Here is an 18,112-nt window from a genome sequence, read left to right as displayed (position 1 = left end):
CCAATATTTTCTATTATAGCAAAAATACACGCGTTATGATTTTCTTCTTAGCGGGGGGTATCAATTGTGAGCTTGCTCACAGTACCTCTAGTTTAATATGAACTGTATATATGTAAACAGTATTTGGAGGACACAAGTTAAGGTGTCTGCTTAAGAGGGGTAAAAGGAATTATTAATTATACACCTATAATCTATAATAAAAATATGTAATTAATCCTGTATCTCATACATATTTAGAAAATGGAAGTGTAGAATGGTGAAGATTACTATGTATTCATTATAACTACAGTACTAATCAGACCCAACCTAACACCAGAGTAAACCTCCAACTAAACACCTGGTATACATTCGAGGTTAACTTGGGGTTTACTCTGGATTTACTTTTGGAAATTTGTGTCCAGTTTGGGTTTACCATGGATCCACTCAGTATTTACTTTGGGTTTACTCGTGTTTACTTTTATAGTCCTCTTTAAACATTGAAATGTGAAGCAGACCCATCTTTTATCTAATTATCTTACTGCCTGTAATGCCCACCTCTCGTATATTCGAAATACACATGTAGCGTCTGCCTAAGGGGTCTTTTTACAGGGGTTACTTTAGTTTACTCTGGGTTTACTCTAATTAACCTGGAGTTAAACCCGAAAGTAAACCGAGGGTTTAGTCTAGGTTCACTTTCTGTAAGATTGGTACTGTACCCAAGTTTGGTATTTCCAACCTATTTTTTAACTTAATGGGGTGTTTTTTGTAGCAAATGGATTTAGAGCAACGAGAAGAGAATACTGGAGAAGTGTTCAATGAAGATGATGGGGTAAGTTAAGAAAGAATGTCTCTCGTATTCTGTTTCAGATATTTTAATATGAACTATATATATGTAAACAGTATTTGGAGGACACAAGTTAAGGTGTCTGATTAAGAGGGGTAAAAATAAGTTAATATCAATTTGACTGCATAAGCTGGATATTAATTTTAAAGAACACTCTATAAAACGTTTTTGTTACCATGCATTATATCAAAGTTTTTGAGGTTTTACAATGAATTTAAAATCTAAACACTTCATGACCTAAAGATGGATTTGAGGTCAAAGGTCAATGCCAGCAATTTTTACTTTTTTTAATAGGTTGTAATACTTTTGTTTCCTGTTGATATCTCAGAAAGCATTTTGTGCTTTTGCAATTAATTAAGATATCATAACTACTTCATTTTAATTTAAAGTCATATACATGTAGATTAATTTCAACTTTAAAATCACTTTCGTTATCCTAATCTTTATGTATAGCATGAATATTTTTGAATTAGTTGTAAAAAATCAGTGCTTAAAGTTAAAATTTATAGATTTATAAATTTTCTTTGTTTTAGAGATTTGAAGATTCAGCGTTAAAAAGTACCCGAGCTAAACCGAAAAAGGAAGTATGTAGTAGAATGTTGATGTAACAATTTTATGAAGAAAAAGACCATTAGATTAACAAATATTCTTACAGTGAAGGATCTTTTATAAAATTTAGAGAGATATTCATCTTTAAGTTTGCTTGCATTAATCATATCTATTCTATTCTTTCAGAGACCAGGTCGAATGTGTGTGTTTTGCAGTAAAATAATTGAAGGAGGAAAGTTGAAAAGGCATATAACAAGTCACAAAAAAACACATGAGGAAGTTGCAGCCATCCTTAAAAAACCAGTTGAAGAGCAAAACAAATGGTTTGAAGAAAAACGTCATGAAGGAATATACAAATACAACATGCATCATTTGGACGATAATGATACCAAATTGATGAGGGAGAGGAAACCAAAAACGCCGGATGAGCTTCGGATGTGCTTGGCATGTAAAAAGTTTTTTTCCAACAGAACGTTTTACAAACACAAAGAAACTTGTAGCAGTCAAGCTCAGCCAGTTAAAACTAAAACACTAAGGCCTCTCGACCTTCACTATAGTGAAGAGTTTGTTTTGAATATCCTGAATAAATTTCGAGATGGTTCTATTGGAAACTTCATAAGAGAGTCCAAGATTGTTCAAACAATTGGATATAAACATTATCTTGCTAGACGATCAGAATCGAGTAAAACTACAGAGGTGAGAAGAGAAGTCATGATGGAAATGAGAGAACTCAGCAGACTGTTCTTTTGTTTCAAGTCTATTGCAGAAGAGGAGCTTTCGTTTGAAGAAATGTATGAAAGAAACCATCTGTCAACTCTAAAGGAAGCTTTCTCAACTTTATGCACAGGAGAAGAAGGAGAGAAGTATGGTTTGAAAATGAACTTAAACAGCATTTTCCAAAGAAGCATAAAGATTCTTTTGGGATATTACTCAGAAACACAGCTTGACTCCAAAGTTAAGGAATTGGAGAGGTTCAGAAAAGCGTACAATTTCAACCTTCCTGATATTGTTGGTAAAGCCAGATATCACACAGAGAAGAACTCTTTAAAGAAGGCAAGACTCCCCAAGAGCCTTCCACTTGAAGATGAAATGAGGAAATTGAAACAATTTCTCATTCAAGAAATAGATGACACCGTGGAAAACTTTTCACTTAATCGGTACACATGGCTTCGTTCATTAGTAGTCGCCCGATTAACTCTATATCATGCCAGACGAGGAGAAGAGGGTTCAAGGCTACTGCTTGAGGAATGGTATGATGCCATAAATTCAACCTGGATACCTCAGGAAGCAGTTGAAAGTGTTAAAGATGATGCAGAAAAGTACCTCATTGGCCAATATAAACTAGCATACATGGCTGGGAAAGGGAGAAAGTGTGTTCCAGTTCTGATTCCGAATGATTTGGTAGGGCCAATTGAACTGCTAATATCACACAGGCAGAATTTTGGGATTGCAGAGACTAATAATTTTTTGTTTGCAACAAAAAGTTCAAGTTCACATTGCTCTGGATGGCATGCAGTATTCACTGTGTGTGAAGCAGTTGGCATATCCTCAGTCACAGCAACAAAAAATAGGCACAGAGTGTCAACAGTTTATGCTACCCTAGATATGTCGGAAAATGACAGAAAAATATTTTATGACCATCTAGGTCATAATGAGGCAATAAATAAGGACAACTATCAGTGTCCTCCAGGAGTGACTGAGGTCTTGCATATGGGGAAGTTTTTGAGTTCGCTAGAAGGTAAAAACATACTTCATACGAAAGTCAGTTTTTTGCATCTTACTTTTAAGTAGCATTACTATGTTAGGTATATCAATTTCAATAAATGTAAATGGAATTGCTTTTCTTTCTCAGATGGCTTACCAGTAGCGGCACCAGAAAGCCATGAGAAGAAGACAAAGACAAAAGGTAAGAATAGCCAGGATTTTAAAAATATTTTACATGCTTATTATTTGTTAATTTTAAAATTGGTAAACAAAATGTGACTTTGCATGTTAAGAAATATATTGATACTAATTCTCTTGATTTTAAACTTAACAGATACTAGAACACAAAGTGCAGAAATTGTTAGTGAAGGAAAGAAGCAAAGAAAAGGTTAGTCTGTAATATACACTTTGCATGAATCCCACTACCAGAGAGAACCTCTTTCGTAGCTCACAGAGATGAAGTCTGGGGGAGCTTATGCTATACCCCCAGTTTTTTTTTGCTTCGGCGTTCGGATCTGGTTTAAGTTATTGTTGCAGGTCCCGTATTTTAATTATTATTGATTGTGCATCTTGACATACTTACGGACATGTATTCTAAATTTGGGCCATGAATTTCAGATGGTGGAGGAGGTTTTTGGAGCAGGTTAAAGGTTTTGGAGCAGGTGCCCTTTGATTACTATATCCTTGTTATTACTTGTCTTAATTTCACTAAAATTGTATGAATGGTGCATCAAATGATACTCATGCACTGGACAGGCTTGAATGCAAAAGTTTTGGATGCCAAATGAGGTTAATGTTTTTCGAGATAGTTAAAGTTTTTGGAGCAGGTTCCCTTATACCTTGTATCAAACAAAATAATACTATGCTGTATCGTATCATATTGTATTATACGATATAATATCATATTTCATACAACAATATCATATGATACATTATAAAGAGGTGTTGGCGCATTTGATAGCTTCGACTGATTTGGACACGTTAGCTCCGGGTTTGAGTCCGGTCTGTCGCTATTACTGTAACATTGTAACCTTGGGCAAGTTACTTTACTCTACTAGTGCACTCTCTCTACCCAGGGGTTAAATTGGGTACCTGGCTCATGAGACAACCTGGCTATGTGGATAAAAAGCATTAGCGCCGTAATTTGGCAGCTCTGCTTGTAAGCTCCCAGGGAGTTGAGGATCCAGCAGTTGCATTACTTGATACAACAAATGATTACATGTTTGTGCATATTTTCTGGTCTAGATTTAATATGCTTGTAATATCCTTTATTTCTACAAATAAACCAATATGCTGATCTAATATTCTGCAAGTCTCATCAAAATTAAACTCTGTACAAATTTTTTTTATGAGTTTTATGTATAACTTGTGCATATCAATCATTACTATTAAAGTAAAAACAAAGAAAAAGCTTTGAGTTTTTAATACACTTTTTTTTTAAATTTCTATTTCCAAAGACTATCCAGCATTTGAATTTATCTTTTCAGACTCATTTCGCTGGACAGAAGCGAACACGAAAGCTGTAATAACAGATTTTAAGGAGTGGGTAAACACCGAAAAGGGAAGCAGTCTACCAAGTTCGTATTTTTTTTCTTTCCATGCTTCAGTGAAAAAATTCTTTGACAAAAGCAATTTTTCTGTAAGTTTATGTTATCTACAACGTTCAGTTGAGACCTTTATTTGAGCATGTAATATGCATACAGTTATGCAAACAGGAAACGTTGCATAGTGACAGTGACTTATGGTTTTTAGCTCACCTGAGCTGAAAGCTCAAGTTAGCTTTTCTGATCAAAATTTGTCCGTTGTCTGTCGTCGGCGTTGTTGTTGTCGTTGGCGGCGTTGTCGTTGTAAACTTTCCACATTTTTTTCTTCTTCTCCCGAACCACTGGGCAGATTTCAACCAAATTTGGCACAAAGCATTACTATGTGAAGGGGATTCAAGTTTGTTCAAATGAAGGGCCACACCCTATTTAAAGGGGAGATAATTGAGAATTATTGAAAATTTGTTGGTATTTTTCAAAAATCTTCTTCTCAAAAACTATTCGGCCAGAAAAGCTTAAACTTGTGTGGAGGCATCCTCAGGTAATATACATTCAAGTTTGTTCAAATCATGGTCCTCGGGGGTAGGGTGGGGCCACAATAGGGGGATCAATTTTTACATAGGAATATATAGAGGAAATCTTTAAAAATCTTCTTCTCAAAAACTATTAGGCCAGAAAAGCTCAAATTAAAATGGAAGCATCCTCAGGTAGTGTAGATTCAAGTTTGTAGAAATCATGGTCCCCGGGGGTAGGGCGGGGTCACAATAGGGGAGTGAAGTTTTACATCGGAATATATAGAGAAAATCTTTAAAAAATCTTCTTCTCAAAAAATATTAAGCCAGAAAAATTCAAATTAAAATGGAAGCATCCTCAGGTAGTGTAGATTCAAGTTATTCAAATCATGGTCCCTAGTGGTATGATGGGGCCACAATGGGGGGATAGATTTTTACATAGGATTATATAGAGAAAATCTTATTCTCAAAAACTATCAGTCCAGGAAAGCTCAAATTTGAGCGGAAGCATCCTCAGATAGTGTAGATTTAAGTTTGTTCAAATCATGGTCCTCGGGGGTAGGGTGGGGCCACAATTGGGGGATAAATTTTTATACAGGAATATATAGAGAAAATCTTTTTAAAAAATCTTTTAAAAACTATTAGGCCAGGAAAGCTCAAATTGGCGTGTAACCATCCTCAGATAATGTACATGTAGAATCAAGTTTGTTCAAATCATGGTACATTGTACCTAGGGGTAGGGCGGGGCCACGATGGGGGATCATTTTTTATATATAGAGAAAATCTTTAAAAATCTTCTTTTCAAAAACTATTAGGCCAGGAAAGCCCAAATTTGAGTGGAAGTATCCCCAGATCGTATAGATTTAAGTTTGTTTAAATAGTCCAGGGGTAGGGTGAGGGCACAATGGGGGTGAATTTTTACATAGGAATATATAGAGAAAATCTTTTAAAATCTTCTTTTTAAAGACTATTTGGCCAGAAAAGCTTAAACTGGTGTAGAGGCATCCTCGGGTAGTGTAAATTCAAGTTTGCAAAATCACAGTCCCTAGCGGTAGGGCAGGGCCGCGATGGCAGTTTGAATTTTTACATAGGAATATTTAGAAAAAATCTTTAAAAATATTCTGGGAAAGTTTTTGGTCCAAAACTCAGTACTTTGTTTGAAAGCACAGGTTATGCAGATTTAAGTTTGATTAAACCATGATTCCCTAGAGAAAAGTGGGGCCACGAAATAGGGGGGGGGGGTATATAGGAATAGAGAAAATCTTCTTACAGGTACAACAACAAAAGGGGCTTGGTATTTACCAAAAAAAAAAGATGTGGATGAAAATTAGCAGACTTTGAATGTTTTTTTGCAATATCTACTGTACTTAGTTGTCAAGATATTTTGAACTGAACTGCTAATTTGATCAGAGTTAAGGCAATTGTTGCTCAGGTGAGCGATGTGGTCCGTGGGCCTCTTGTTTTACATTACACACACTTTACATATATTATAGAATTAAATATTACATGTAGATATACTAGTATTCTTATATGATGCAATGCACTTTAAATTTCATAAAGTTATGTTTTTTTTTCAGGTAAAACATGTCTGGAGGAGTACTTAAGCAGATCGACATCCCTTGCTTGCACAGTTCTGCAACTCAGAACAAAGATTATGAATGAGCAGAACAAAAGAAAAAAGAATCATTCCAATCGATTAAAAAAACTTTCTTTTTAGATTTTTTATAACAAAACTTTCAATCAAATACCTTTGTTTACTCCTTTTTAGCTAACCTGAGCTGAAGCTCATGTGAGCTTTTCAGATCACTTTTTATATGACGTCTGTCAACTTTCACATTTTCAACTTCTTCTCTAGAACCACTGGGCTAATTTCAACCAAACTTTGCACAAAGAAACCTTTAAATGGCTTTCAAATATGCTCAAATGAAGGACTAAGTCCCATTTAAAAGGGAAATGATTTTTATTTTACATATCATATTTTAAACAAACCTTCTCGAAAACCATTTGGTTGGAAAAGCTGAAACTTGTGTCGAAGCATCCTCAGTCATGTAGATTCAAGTTTGTTTAAATCATGTTCCAAGGGGGTAGGGTTGAGCCACAATGGGATAATATATAAGTATTTATATAAGTAATATATAAAGACAACTCTTCCAAAACCTTTTTCTCAAAAACCAAAAGGTCAGACAAGCTGTAATTTGTGTTGAATTTTGATTAAATCAGGATGCTCAAGGTTAGGGAGGGGTCAAGATGGGGGGGGGGGGGGAGGCAAATTTTTACATAAGATTATATCGAGAAAAAATATTTAAAAATCTTTTTTTTTTTTAAATTTTTTTTCTCAAAAGCCATGCTGTGACTTATGTTGAAGAATTATCAGGTAGTGCAAATTTCATCATGTTCAAATCATGATAATGATCTTGAGGGTATAATTAGGTCACAGTAGGGGGGGGGGTGGTATAATTACCTACGAAATAATTCTGATTATTCTCCAAAACTCAAATGTTATTTGTATTTGTTATTTGTTATTCATATGGTATTGCTTATAACCAATCATCTTGACCTTTGTGATTCTCAGTTGTTCTCAACTGTGGCCCCTGAGCTACACAATGTGTTCAAAGTTTGATGTTATGAACTGTTCTTCTTGATCTTCTTGAGAAATGAAATGCTCAACATGTAGTTAATTGATGATAAAATCATCAACTTTCGAAAGAAGCTCAATGTATAGCACAATAAAATGTGTTTTAAAAATCTATTTTCCTACATTGTTCAGATATTTTCTAAATGGCCGTATAAAGCTGATTTCATCATTGATGCCGTTGCTCAAGTGAGCGATGTGGCCTATGGACCTCTTGTTTGGAAATTATCTTAGTCACTTTTCAAACCAAATTTAAATTCTGCCTGTTATTCTAACAAACATTGAAGATAGCTACATGTTTGATGTTTAAATGTTTCTTCACATACATTTTACAAGCAAATTATTCCCCATCAAATCCCATTTCAATTTTTTGCACAACTGATGGCAATTAATAAAGTTTGCTTGATTATCATATACAATGTAGAGATCTAGAAGTTGCATTATGTCTTTGTATTACATATTGTTTTTAAATTAATTTAACTATAGGAAACAAAAATTAAACACACTTCCTTGATTGTGTTTCAGAAATATTACATAGTTGTTTTGAGGCAAAGAAGTAAAAAACCAGGCCCGTGGAGTGCATTGGTTTTTTTGTTGACATAATCTTTTAAGGAAAAACTACTGTGGTGTTAAACATCTATTAATTATTATGAGAATGTTGTGCATGTACCTGGGTTTAATTTATTCATATACCAACGATTAGAACTAATGTTTATGAATATGCATAGTTGAGTTAATATAAATGTTTTCATGTTTACATGAAATACATGTAGTTAAGTATTTACTGTTAAAATACATGTAGTTAAGTATTTACTGTTAATTAGAATATAGTGACTCCTAAAATTAATTTAAACTTACTAAACTATTAAAATGGATTAGTACAACCGTACAAAGTTTTTGGTTTTTTTAAACTCTGTAGTCCGTTAGAGTTTAAGCTGTATCTTTAAAATTTTAATACATTTAATTAAAAAAAAAATTCTTATATTTTATACAATAATGGAGGTAATAATGAATTAGATTTATTTTAGTTATTGAGCATGTTATCAATATGTGTATAATTATGATACATGTACTTATATCATTGCTTCAGTTGTTTCGGTAACTGTGTTGATCTGTTTACAACATAAGTGCATATCAAATCAAAATACAATATCATGCAGTAATTTTCATGTCCAGAACAAATTAAAATGAGATATCATGTTAGTTTCATTTGTAATACTAGTTCATTTTTAATGTTCTCATCTGTTATATATATATTTCTGATCATCGGTGTTTTAATATTAAAAATATTAAAACTTGGAATCGCTTTTCTTGTCATTCATAAGAGGTTTGTTATTACATGTACCAGTGTACAATTTAAATAAAATTATTATTTTAAGTTAAAAATTATAAAGTTATTTCCTTTAAAAAATAGTAATGATGTTGTGACTTCTTCATCAAGTTTTAATGATTCTAATATTAATAAGTTAATTTAGATTTGAATAAATTTTTTACCTATGACTATATAAAATATAAATTTTTAAACAGATTTGCTGGCACAACCGCACAATATACACTTAAAAATGTGTTAAGAGATGAATACGACATTGCTTTAAAATAAATATTATACAATTAAGGTAGGAGTTAGGTTACCAAAAAATAATGTTTGTAGAATGCAATTGCTTTTGCATTTTAATTAACACTATTGAATGTATATTGAAATTACTACTATTTATATTATTGTCTGCCTGATAGGCATTTCAAAAATTAATATATGTCTACCTTATATTGTATTTATATAATGTCAGCTTAAAGTCTACTACATGGTTTTGAAAAATTAGGCAGACCTCTTAAAATGTATATCTCTTTGGATGCAATATATCTTAACAACAGTCTACCAATGAACATACTTTTGTGTTTTAATAGCTTGTTGAGATGGACAATGAATAATATTGAGATTTAAAAAAAACTATATATGTCTGCCTAAGTATTGTTTTTTAGCCATGTCCGCCTATTGGTGAAAGCAGGTATATATATATATATATATATATATATATATATATATATATATATATATATAATGTTATTAGAAAGAATCTTTTGATATTGACAGAAATTCTTATTTTTTTATCTTCATTTTATCTTCAGACTGTCCGAATGGGTTTTATGGGGATAAGTGTTCACTTCAATGCCCAGTCAACTGTACTTACTGTCATATAGAAACCGGAGGCTGCGAGGAATGTTATCCTGGATTTACTGGTCTTAACTGCATGTCAAGTAAACAACTTTTTATATAATGATTAAAAAAAAGTAAAAAATAACTTCTTTTATTTTCATTTTAGTGGGTTTTACAATGGTTTAGTCATTCACAAAAAATCCTATTCATTTATACCATTACAAGTCGCGCACAATTCACCTGCCTTCATAAGTATAATATCACAAACAAAACATTATAAAAGCGCGAATTTGTACATTCAATTTAAATTCCATCTGTCGCCTACTTCCCACTTAAACAATCATTTTTCTTGAACTGATTTTTTGAATCACATATTAAATTCTCCACTGATTCAATGGTTATTGTTTTTCTTAAACAGCCTGTGCACCTGGAAGATATGGTATAGATTGTTACGAGAGATGCAGCCCGTTTTGTAACACTCGTGAGTGTGATCATATAACTGGTGCGTGTGAAGATGGATGCGAAGAAGGCTGGGGAGGAATGCAGTGCCAACAATGTACACAAAACCATTTTATACATAATTTTCAATATCCGCGTGAATTTTAATAGATTTCTATTACTTTTAATTCATACTAACAATAAAAAAATGATAAGAAAATTAGCAATTTCCTTTTTAGCTGTTTGGTCTTGGCTGATGTGAGCTTGTTATGATAATTCATGTTGTAATAAATCATAAAACTTGTACGTTGAATGTAAGCCTATTTCATGTACAATACGATGATTTTGATATGATATCATTAGATTAAAGATTAAACTTGGACTCCAAATTATAACAGATTTAGATGGATATGATGAGAATCGTCTGCCTGAGGACATCTCCGCATACCTGTACATCATTAAAGGAACGATAATTGCTGCGGTAATTAACACCGGGATTTTTGTCGTTTACATCATATTTCTGAGGTGAGCTGCTTTTGCTTACACTAGTCATTTACGTTCTAGTTAAATTCAGCAAAGGTACGTTACATGTGATTGTTTTTATACATGGCAAAACATTATGACACATCAATCAAATAAATATTGTCATAAGCATAATCCTTAGTGCGCCTCTCTTGTACATAAGTAAAAAAAATATGTATTTCGGGGTGATGGATACATTAAATAACAGTTTATCACCGAGAAGTGACTGAAAAAACGCCTGTTTTCCTGAAGCGACTAATCAGTAAATGATTGTTTTATTGAAATGAAAAGTGGTTTTTCTTGTTCTACAATTTTTAACACATTTCTCTTATACATTTTTTTTCACATTTGTAATGAACATGCTTACTTGTAGTTTTCTTTCATTTATCATTTATTCTTTTAATTCAAAAACTTTAATTTCATTTTGATAAACACAAATTTTGCACTTAGGAAATAAAATGGATATATCTGGTATGTAAATGTGAAGTATCTCATGATAAAACGCATGTCTTCACATATTGCAATAAAAAAATAATAGATTAAATTTGTTCCGCATAATTGTTTGTATTTATGACATAAAATGTTTTTTTTCAATGTCAAAATGAACAACTTTCCAAAGGCCAATTTAAACAATATATTTACCTCTTTCATGGCAAAGATTTTGTTGAATCTAAGACATAGGGAAATACAGGATAATAAGTCGAGCTAACAAAAACTCAACAAACACATGACTGTAACAATTTACGTTTTATCTATATATATATCTTTGATTCCGAATATCATGGAATAGATGCAATCGGTATAAAAACTTTAATAGCATCTTCAAATAGATTGTACAGTGGGTCTTTTTTGCCTTAAATGCGTTTTTTTTCAACTTCTAGGAGAAGAAGGCTGCAAAACTTGAACGTTAATAGAAATAGCCTCAGTGAAGTTGCATTAAAAAAAGATGAGAATTTGTGTGTTTCAGCTATAACACACAAGGAAATTGAATATCAAAAACTATAGATTGTCCATTCTCAAATACAATTATGCATTTTCTTTAAATAAATCGAAAGAGATTTAAGAAAATCGCTTTCCTCAATGAAACCAAATTTTATTTACCGATGTCTTTTTAATTATTCTGAATGAGATAAGCTAAAAAGGAATGGTATGTTCTCGTTATAAAATAATACGAGGTTAATATTATATAATATATGACACCATTCGGTGTTGGATCGTTTAAAAAGGAAATTGCTTAGCTTTTTTAATCATAAGATTACATTATCATTATTTTTTTATCTTTGCTTGATTTATCACATGTGTGCTTTAAACAATTATTATATATTTAAACAAGTTAAAGTGAATTGTAAAATGCAGACAAATAAATACATGTACTATAGTAAGTCTGTTCTATAGATTAAAGTTGCTAGTTTTTCACCGATGAGAGATGCTAATGATGCATTATCACAATTCCAATCATTTTTACATGAAGTACACTTATATGCACTTTTAATTCATATTTTTTTATCTGTTGCTTCATTGACATTCCGCCTGATTCTTTCTCAAGTGTTGAAAGAGTTGTTTTTCCTTGTATGTTGATGATTGTGCTGTGATGAAAATACGGATAGACTGTCTATATTTCATTGTTAAGTGTGTTTCCCTCTGTGTGCAAAAATCGTGTAAAACATTTATTATATTTATTTTAGTACACTAGTCAATAAAAATGCTAACTACTGTTATTGTTCTATTTTTTTTTCAAGTTTCAGTACGCCTTCAACCAAGTTAATTCAAAGCTAATCAGAACAATGACTAACATATGCATTTAAAACGGTTGATTGCCACATGTGTTTAGCAAACTCTGCATTAAGTGATTATTTTAGACATTTACTTACGATAATTTACAATCAAAATAATTATCACTTCAGTGTAGAGTCTCAACTTCCATAAAACATTCGTGTTGCCAAGGTTATTACAGATTTCAAATATGATACTAGATTATATGTTATGGCCTATTTTGTTTTTTGTTTAGCTTTAGGTAATAAACACGATTTAAAAGTATTTCTATTCTATTTTTAATATCGATGTATATTGCACACATTTTATGCATTGTCTTTTTCCTATAATAGCCGACACATCAACATTGTACTGACAAATAATTGTTTTGAACTATAAACCTGGTGTATTAGAAGTTTGATTGACAGGTCGGGTGGAGATTAAATTTTAGGTGAATGCGAGAAGTAAAAATTGTAATCTTTCTTTATAAAGTGCGGCAACCAATTCATTAAAATATCATAACGGAAATTCTATAGAAATTGGTTAAAGTACATGCGGTAAATAGATAACGTATGTTTATTTATGTTCATGAAGAAATGTGTTATTAAGTCCAGTGATGAGCCTGTCGATGCCGGGTCAGAAATCTAAATAAAACGCTTCTACTGACCACGGTGCGTCAGATCATTAGTATGCACTTAATCGCATTTACTTATAAGGTCCGGAAATTGAAGGTACAGTGTCCGTGCGTATAAAAAGGAGGTGCGGGAAAAACGGCTCTCCAGTACATGAAGTCAACTGGAAGCTGTCTTTTGCCTCCTCTCTTTGTACAGGTAAGATCATATTAAGATACTTGCGCGGTTTTAATAAAAGTTACCAAAAATGATTCAGATGGTTCAAGTAAATATAATATCTTCTTTTCAAAGTTTTTGTAATCAATGTTTATTGTTATTACTTATACATTATATTATATTATGGAATTTGATTGGAATGTTTTATTATTAAAATTGAATAAAAGAGTAGTCAACTGGAAGCTGTCTTTTGCCTCCTCTTTTTATACAGAGAAACGGCTACTCCCCAGGTCGAGGAGGAGATAAATCTTGGTTATATAACGTGGCACAGGCAACGCCAAGTGTCTGGTCAAGGACGAATAAGGTCCCGAGGATAAAATAAACTAAAATATAGTATTGAGCGAAATCCTAGTACGATAAAAATATAGATCTTATTTGTTGTTAATCATAACGAAGCATTTAGAGGCTAGTATCATATTTCAGTGTTATTTGTTTCTAGTTAACTCACCAACATATTGTTCCTTTATTTACGAAGTCAAGCAATAAAGAAATTGCAAACTTAATCGTTTGACACTTTTTGTATGAAGTAACGCAGAATAAATACTTTATTCTATTGAAGCAATCTTATTTCAAACATAAAACACAATGAAGTGGAAAGACCTCTAAGTGTTCGAGAACAATTAGTCTACTAGTTATTCTTATTATTTTTCTCTATTTTCCAAGGGACAGCTTTTTTATTATAAGACATATTGAAACAATTTTTCCTTCATGTAATTGGCCATTTAAAGTTCTGATACCAAATGACCCTGTTCCTGACAATCTCCGGGACTTACAAAGTTATTGCCCTTGTTTACGAAAAGCTTGTTATCGCTACTCCTCTGAAACCAAAAGAGATAAAAGCTTGGAACTTTTACCGATGTCTTCAGTACACTTACAGGGCTCTTCAATCTATTTATACCTAAAAGATCTGAGGCCCCCTTCTAGTACTTATTGCCCCTGAAAGTATTTAAATTTCTATAAAATCACTTTCAATTTTTTTATTATTTGTCATAGAGACTTCGGGTCACTTGGGATGGAAGCGTCTACCTTCACCCCTGCGAATGTTATTGTCATTTAAATTTTAGACCACGTGGTTTTATTTGACCCTTTCAGTTTCGCAGTAAAAATCGTGCCTCGTGTTTATAGTCTAGTTCATAGACAGGCACGTAGCTTCAGGGGGGCCAGGGGGGGCCTGGCCCCCTACTTTTTCTCACAGCAAAAAATTTTTGAAAATTTACCTATAAAAAAGTGAATTAACATGTAGTTGGCCCCCCTTTTTTTGAAGTATGTAAAAAATAGATATGAAAATAAGGAAATGAGGAGTCAAATTGAAGTTCCAACCTATACTACTTTATGCAGAATGTTCCTTGAAAATGACTCGATGTACTAGGTTTTTATGCAAAACAGACATCCATTATTTTTTTAAAACATGGTATTGCACACCACAAGCATCAAACATGGATATGATTTTATTAAGCCACGCAATGTTTATATTTTCAACCACTCAACACGTGGTTGAACACGAACGATAACTCTGTTCTGAATATTATCGTTTAATAGAAAAACCGCTAAATGGTGAAATAAGACAAACATATTAAAAGAGTTTCATGTTTTAACAAAAACCAAAGTAGGATACGATATGAAAAACGACCAGTACTTACGTATTTTGAGAATATTATCCGAACACTTATACTTCCGCTCGAAATTTTACAGGAACTAAACAAATCTCGGTGAAGTCTCGTGAACTTTCATTCGAGCACCTCTGGATTTATTACATACTTAGCAACGATAAAGATAACATTCCTAACACATTCGCAGGAGTGACCTTGGCTGATCAAAATGACATAAAGATCAAAGGTCAAGGTAATTTGGAAATCTCTTAATTAATGAGTTTTTAGATCTTTTTTGTTTAGGGTGGTAGAGAAAAACTTGTTCATCGATGTAGTAGGACATCATAAGACATTTCAAGATATAACCCTTAAACCCCTACCATGAAACAATTATAGAGTTATTGCCCCTATTGTACAAATTCTTGTTATCCTTACTCCTCACTAACTGTTAGAGATAGAGACTTGAAACTTTTACTAATGTATTCAGTACACTTAGACGCTCCTTCAATCTATCATACCGAAAGGGTCCAAGACCCTTCTATAACTTCAATAACTTCTATCAGTTATTGCCCCTGAAAGTTTGGAACATTCAATAAAACACAAATAACTTTGGAATCAATAATCATAGAGACATCGGACCACTTTGGATGGAAGCGTCTACCTTGTCAGATCAAAATAACATAAATGTCAAAGGTCAAGGTCAAGCAATTAAAAATTGCATACTTAATCTTTTGACACTTTTTTATAAAGTAACGCATATTTAAAAAAAACTTTATTCTATTGCAGCAATCTTATTTCAAACATAAAACACAATGAGGTGGAAAGACCTCTAATTGTTCGAGAACAATTCGTCTATTAGTTATATTTCGAATTCTTTGTCGATTGATTTTTCTTTTTTAACATGATGTAGATTTTAGATAAGACAGAAAAATACATATATGCCGTAATCATATGCTGTATTTGTGAATTATTATGGTTACAGTATGCTTATGCTAATGCTATTCCTAAATTGACAAAATTGTAAAGCCGACTAGATCGCATTGATAAACGTTCTTCATCGTCTGTAAAACAAACTGAATTGGTGTTGTAAATACATTGTAACGTAAATTTTTGTCTGCATATTCAATCTACAATTTTTACTCAAATCTGATTGGCTACATGATGCAGGATTGGATAGGATACGATTCATGTGGCGTGCATTCTGCATCTTATTCTACCTTATCCTTGTAAACTTGTAGGATGGTAGCATTATACCGTATTAAACAACATTTCTGTAACAGAAACCGCAGTATATACGACAAAACGTGTTGATTTAATAAACATTGTTACTACACAAATGAATCGAAATGGATAATAAGCGCTGTTCATCCATTTAAAAAATTAACTTTGATATATGGACTCCATTTGTCGATGTAGTTATATCTTACTTCTGTGAATGCAATGCTTATGTCTAATGGTTTCATTTCTCTTTTTTGCAGTTTTCTTTTGTTTCTTTATTATTCAAATATTGGGTGTCCTTATCATTGAATATACATAACCTGTGTCAATTGTGTTTTGTGTGATATTCAGACTGGTCATTGTGAGGAGTGTAAGACTTGGTATCAAGGAAATTTTAGGTAAACCAAGAGTACTCATCACATCAAAAGTTTGAAACATTTCAAACAAATTTTCATAAACACTTTTTTGAAAAGTCTGAAACATTTCCAACAAATTCTCGTATCAACTTTCTTTTACAGATCTGCCTTTTTATCAGTTTGAGTTCAATTATCTAAAAATGTCAAAGTGTTATATTAGATACTGTCGATTGAATTTGTTGACAAAATTACATGATGCTGCAGAAATTGTTCATAATTAGGTCTTTCCACCTTTCAGGTGAAAGACCTCTTGTTTTCTTCATGTTTTTTTTTCTTCTTCTTCTTCTTCTTCTTTTTCTTCTTCTTCTTCTTCTTCTTCTTCTTCTTCTTCTTCTTCTTCTTCTTCTTCTTCTTCCTTCACTTTTTTTTGTTATTAGGGTTATTAAAACAATTTAAACTTTATGTAATTGCTAATTAAAAGTTATGATACTAATTGACCCCGTGTCAAAAAACTCCCAGAACTTACAGAAGTATTGCCTTTTGTGAAGGAAATGCTAGGTATCTCAACTCCTCTGAAACCATAAGAGATAAAGACTTGAAACTCTTACCAATGTCGTCAGTACAATTAGAGGGCTTTTCAAGCTATTCATACCGAAAGGATATGAGGCCCCCTTCTAGTAGTTATTGCCCCTGAATGTATTCTAATTTCCATAAAATCACTTCCAACTTTTTTATTACTTATCATAGAGACTTCTGACCGCTTGGGAAGGAAATATCTACCATTGCCCAACAAAATGACATGAAGGTCAAAAGTCAAGGTCATTTGGTTATCTGATAATTAATGAGATTTTAGATCTCTTTGGTTTAGGGTGCTAGGGAAAAACTGTTGGGTGTAGTAAGACATCGTAAGACATTTTAAAATACAGCCCCTTGGTGCATACCTTGGAATAAAAACAGAGTTATTGCCCCTATGATACTAAATGCTTGTTATCGTTACTCCTCTGAAACCATAAGATATAGATACTTGAAACTTTTACCAATGTCTTTCATACAATTAGAGGGTTTTTCAATCTATCATACCGAAAGGATATGAGGCCCCCTTCTAGTAGTTATTGCCCCTGAAGGTATTTAAATTTCCATAAACTCACTTCCAACTTTGTTATTACTTATCATAGAGACTTCCGACCACTTGGGAAGGAAATATCTACAATGGCCCAACAAAATGACATGAAGGTCAAAGGTCAAGGTCAAGGTCATTTGGTTATCTGATAATTAATGAGGTTTTAGATCTCTTTGGTTTAGGGTACTAGGGAAAAACTGTTTCATGGATGTAGTAGGACATCGTAAGACATTTTAAAATACAGCCCCTTGGCTTACCCTTGGAATAAATACAGAGTTATTGCCCCTATTATACTAAATGCTTGCTATCGCTACTCCTCTGAAACCATAAGAGATAGAGACTTGAGACTTTTA

At 32.6% G+C, this 18,112-nt stretch overlaps 2 protein-coding genes across 7 annotated transcripts in view; both read left to right on the top strand.

Annotated features, from left to right (window-relative positions):
• The window catches only part of LOC105331908 (uncharacterized), a 32,150-nt gene extending 23,087 nt beyond the window's left edge, over window positions 1–9,063 (top strand). For 4 of the 5 annotated variants that reach the window (XM_066070540.1, XM_066070542.1, XM_066070545.1 and 1 more), the window contains 7 exons: window positions 749–808; window positions 1,357–1,407; window positions 1,559–3,110; window positions 3,225–3,278; window positions 3,411–3,464; window positions 4,564–4,653; window positions 6,707–9,063. In XM_066070540.1, the coding sequence (XP_065926612.1) occupies window positions 749–808; window positions 1,357–1,407; window positions 1,559–3,110; window positions 3,225–3,278; window positions 3,411–3,464; window positions 4,564–4,653; window positions 6,707–6,846 (2,001 nt within the window). In that variant the 3' untranslated portion in view covers window positions 6,847–9,063. The remainder of the gene's footprint in view (window positions 1–748; window positions 809–1,356; window positions 1,408–1,558; window positions 3,111–3,224; window positions 3,279–3,410; window positions 3,465–4,563; window positions 4,654–6,706) is intronic. The other variant, XM_066070553.1, reaches the window with a different exon arrangement.
• Window positions 1–13,395, top strand: part of LOC117687253 (scavenger receptor class F member 1-like) — a 56,640-nt gene extending 43,245 nt beyond the window's left edge. For both annotated transcript variants that reach the window (XM_066070577.1, XM_066070574.1), the window contains 4 exons: window positions 9,889–10,017; window positions 10,335–10,472; window positions 10,753–10,879; window positions 11,758–13,395. In XM_066070577.1, coding sequence (XP_065926649.1) covers window positions 9,889–10,017; window positions 10,335–10,472; window positions 10,753–10,879; window positions 11,758–11,881 — 518 coding nt within the window. In that variant the 3' untranslated portion in view covers window positions 11,882–13,395. The remainder of the gene's footprint in view (window positions 1–9,888; window positions 10,018–10,334; window positions 10,473–10,752; window positions 10,880–11,757) is intronic.
• The last annotated feature ends 4,717 nt before the right edge of the window (window positions 13,396–18,112 follow it).

The sequence above is a fragment of the Magallana gigas genome, chromosome 1, assembly GCF_963853765.1.
Source record: "Magallana gigas chromosome 1, xbMagGiga1.1, whole genome shotgun sequence".
NCBI classification, from domain to species: domain Eukaryota; kingdom Metazoa; phylum Mollusca; class Bivalvia; order Ostreida; family Ostreidae; genus Magallana; species Magallana gigas.
Note: the sequence above shows the minus strand (reverse complement) of the source record. Positions and strands in the feature narration are given on the sequence as shown.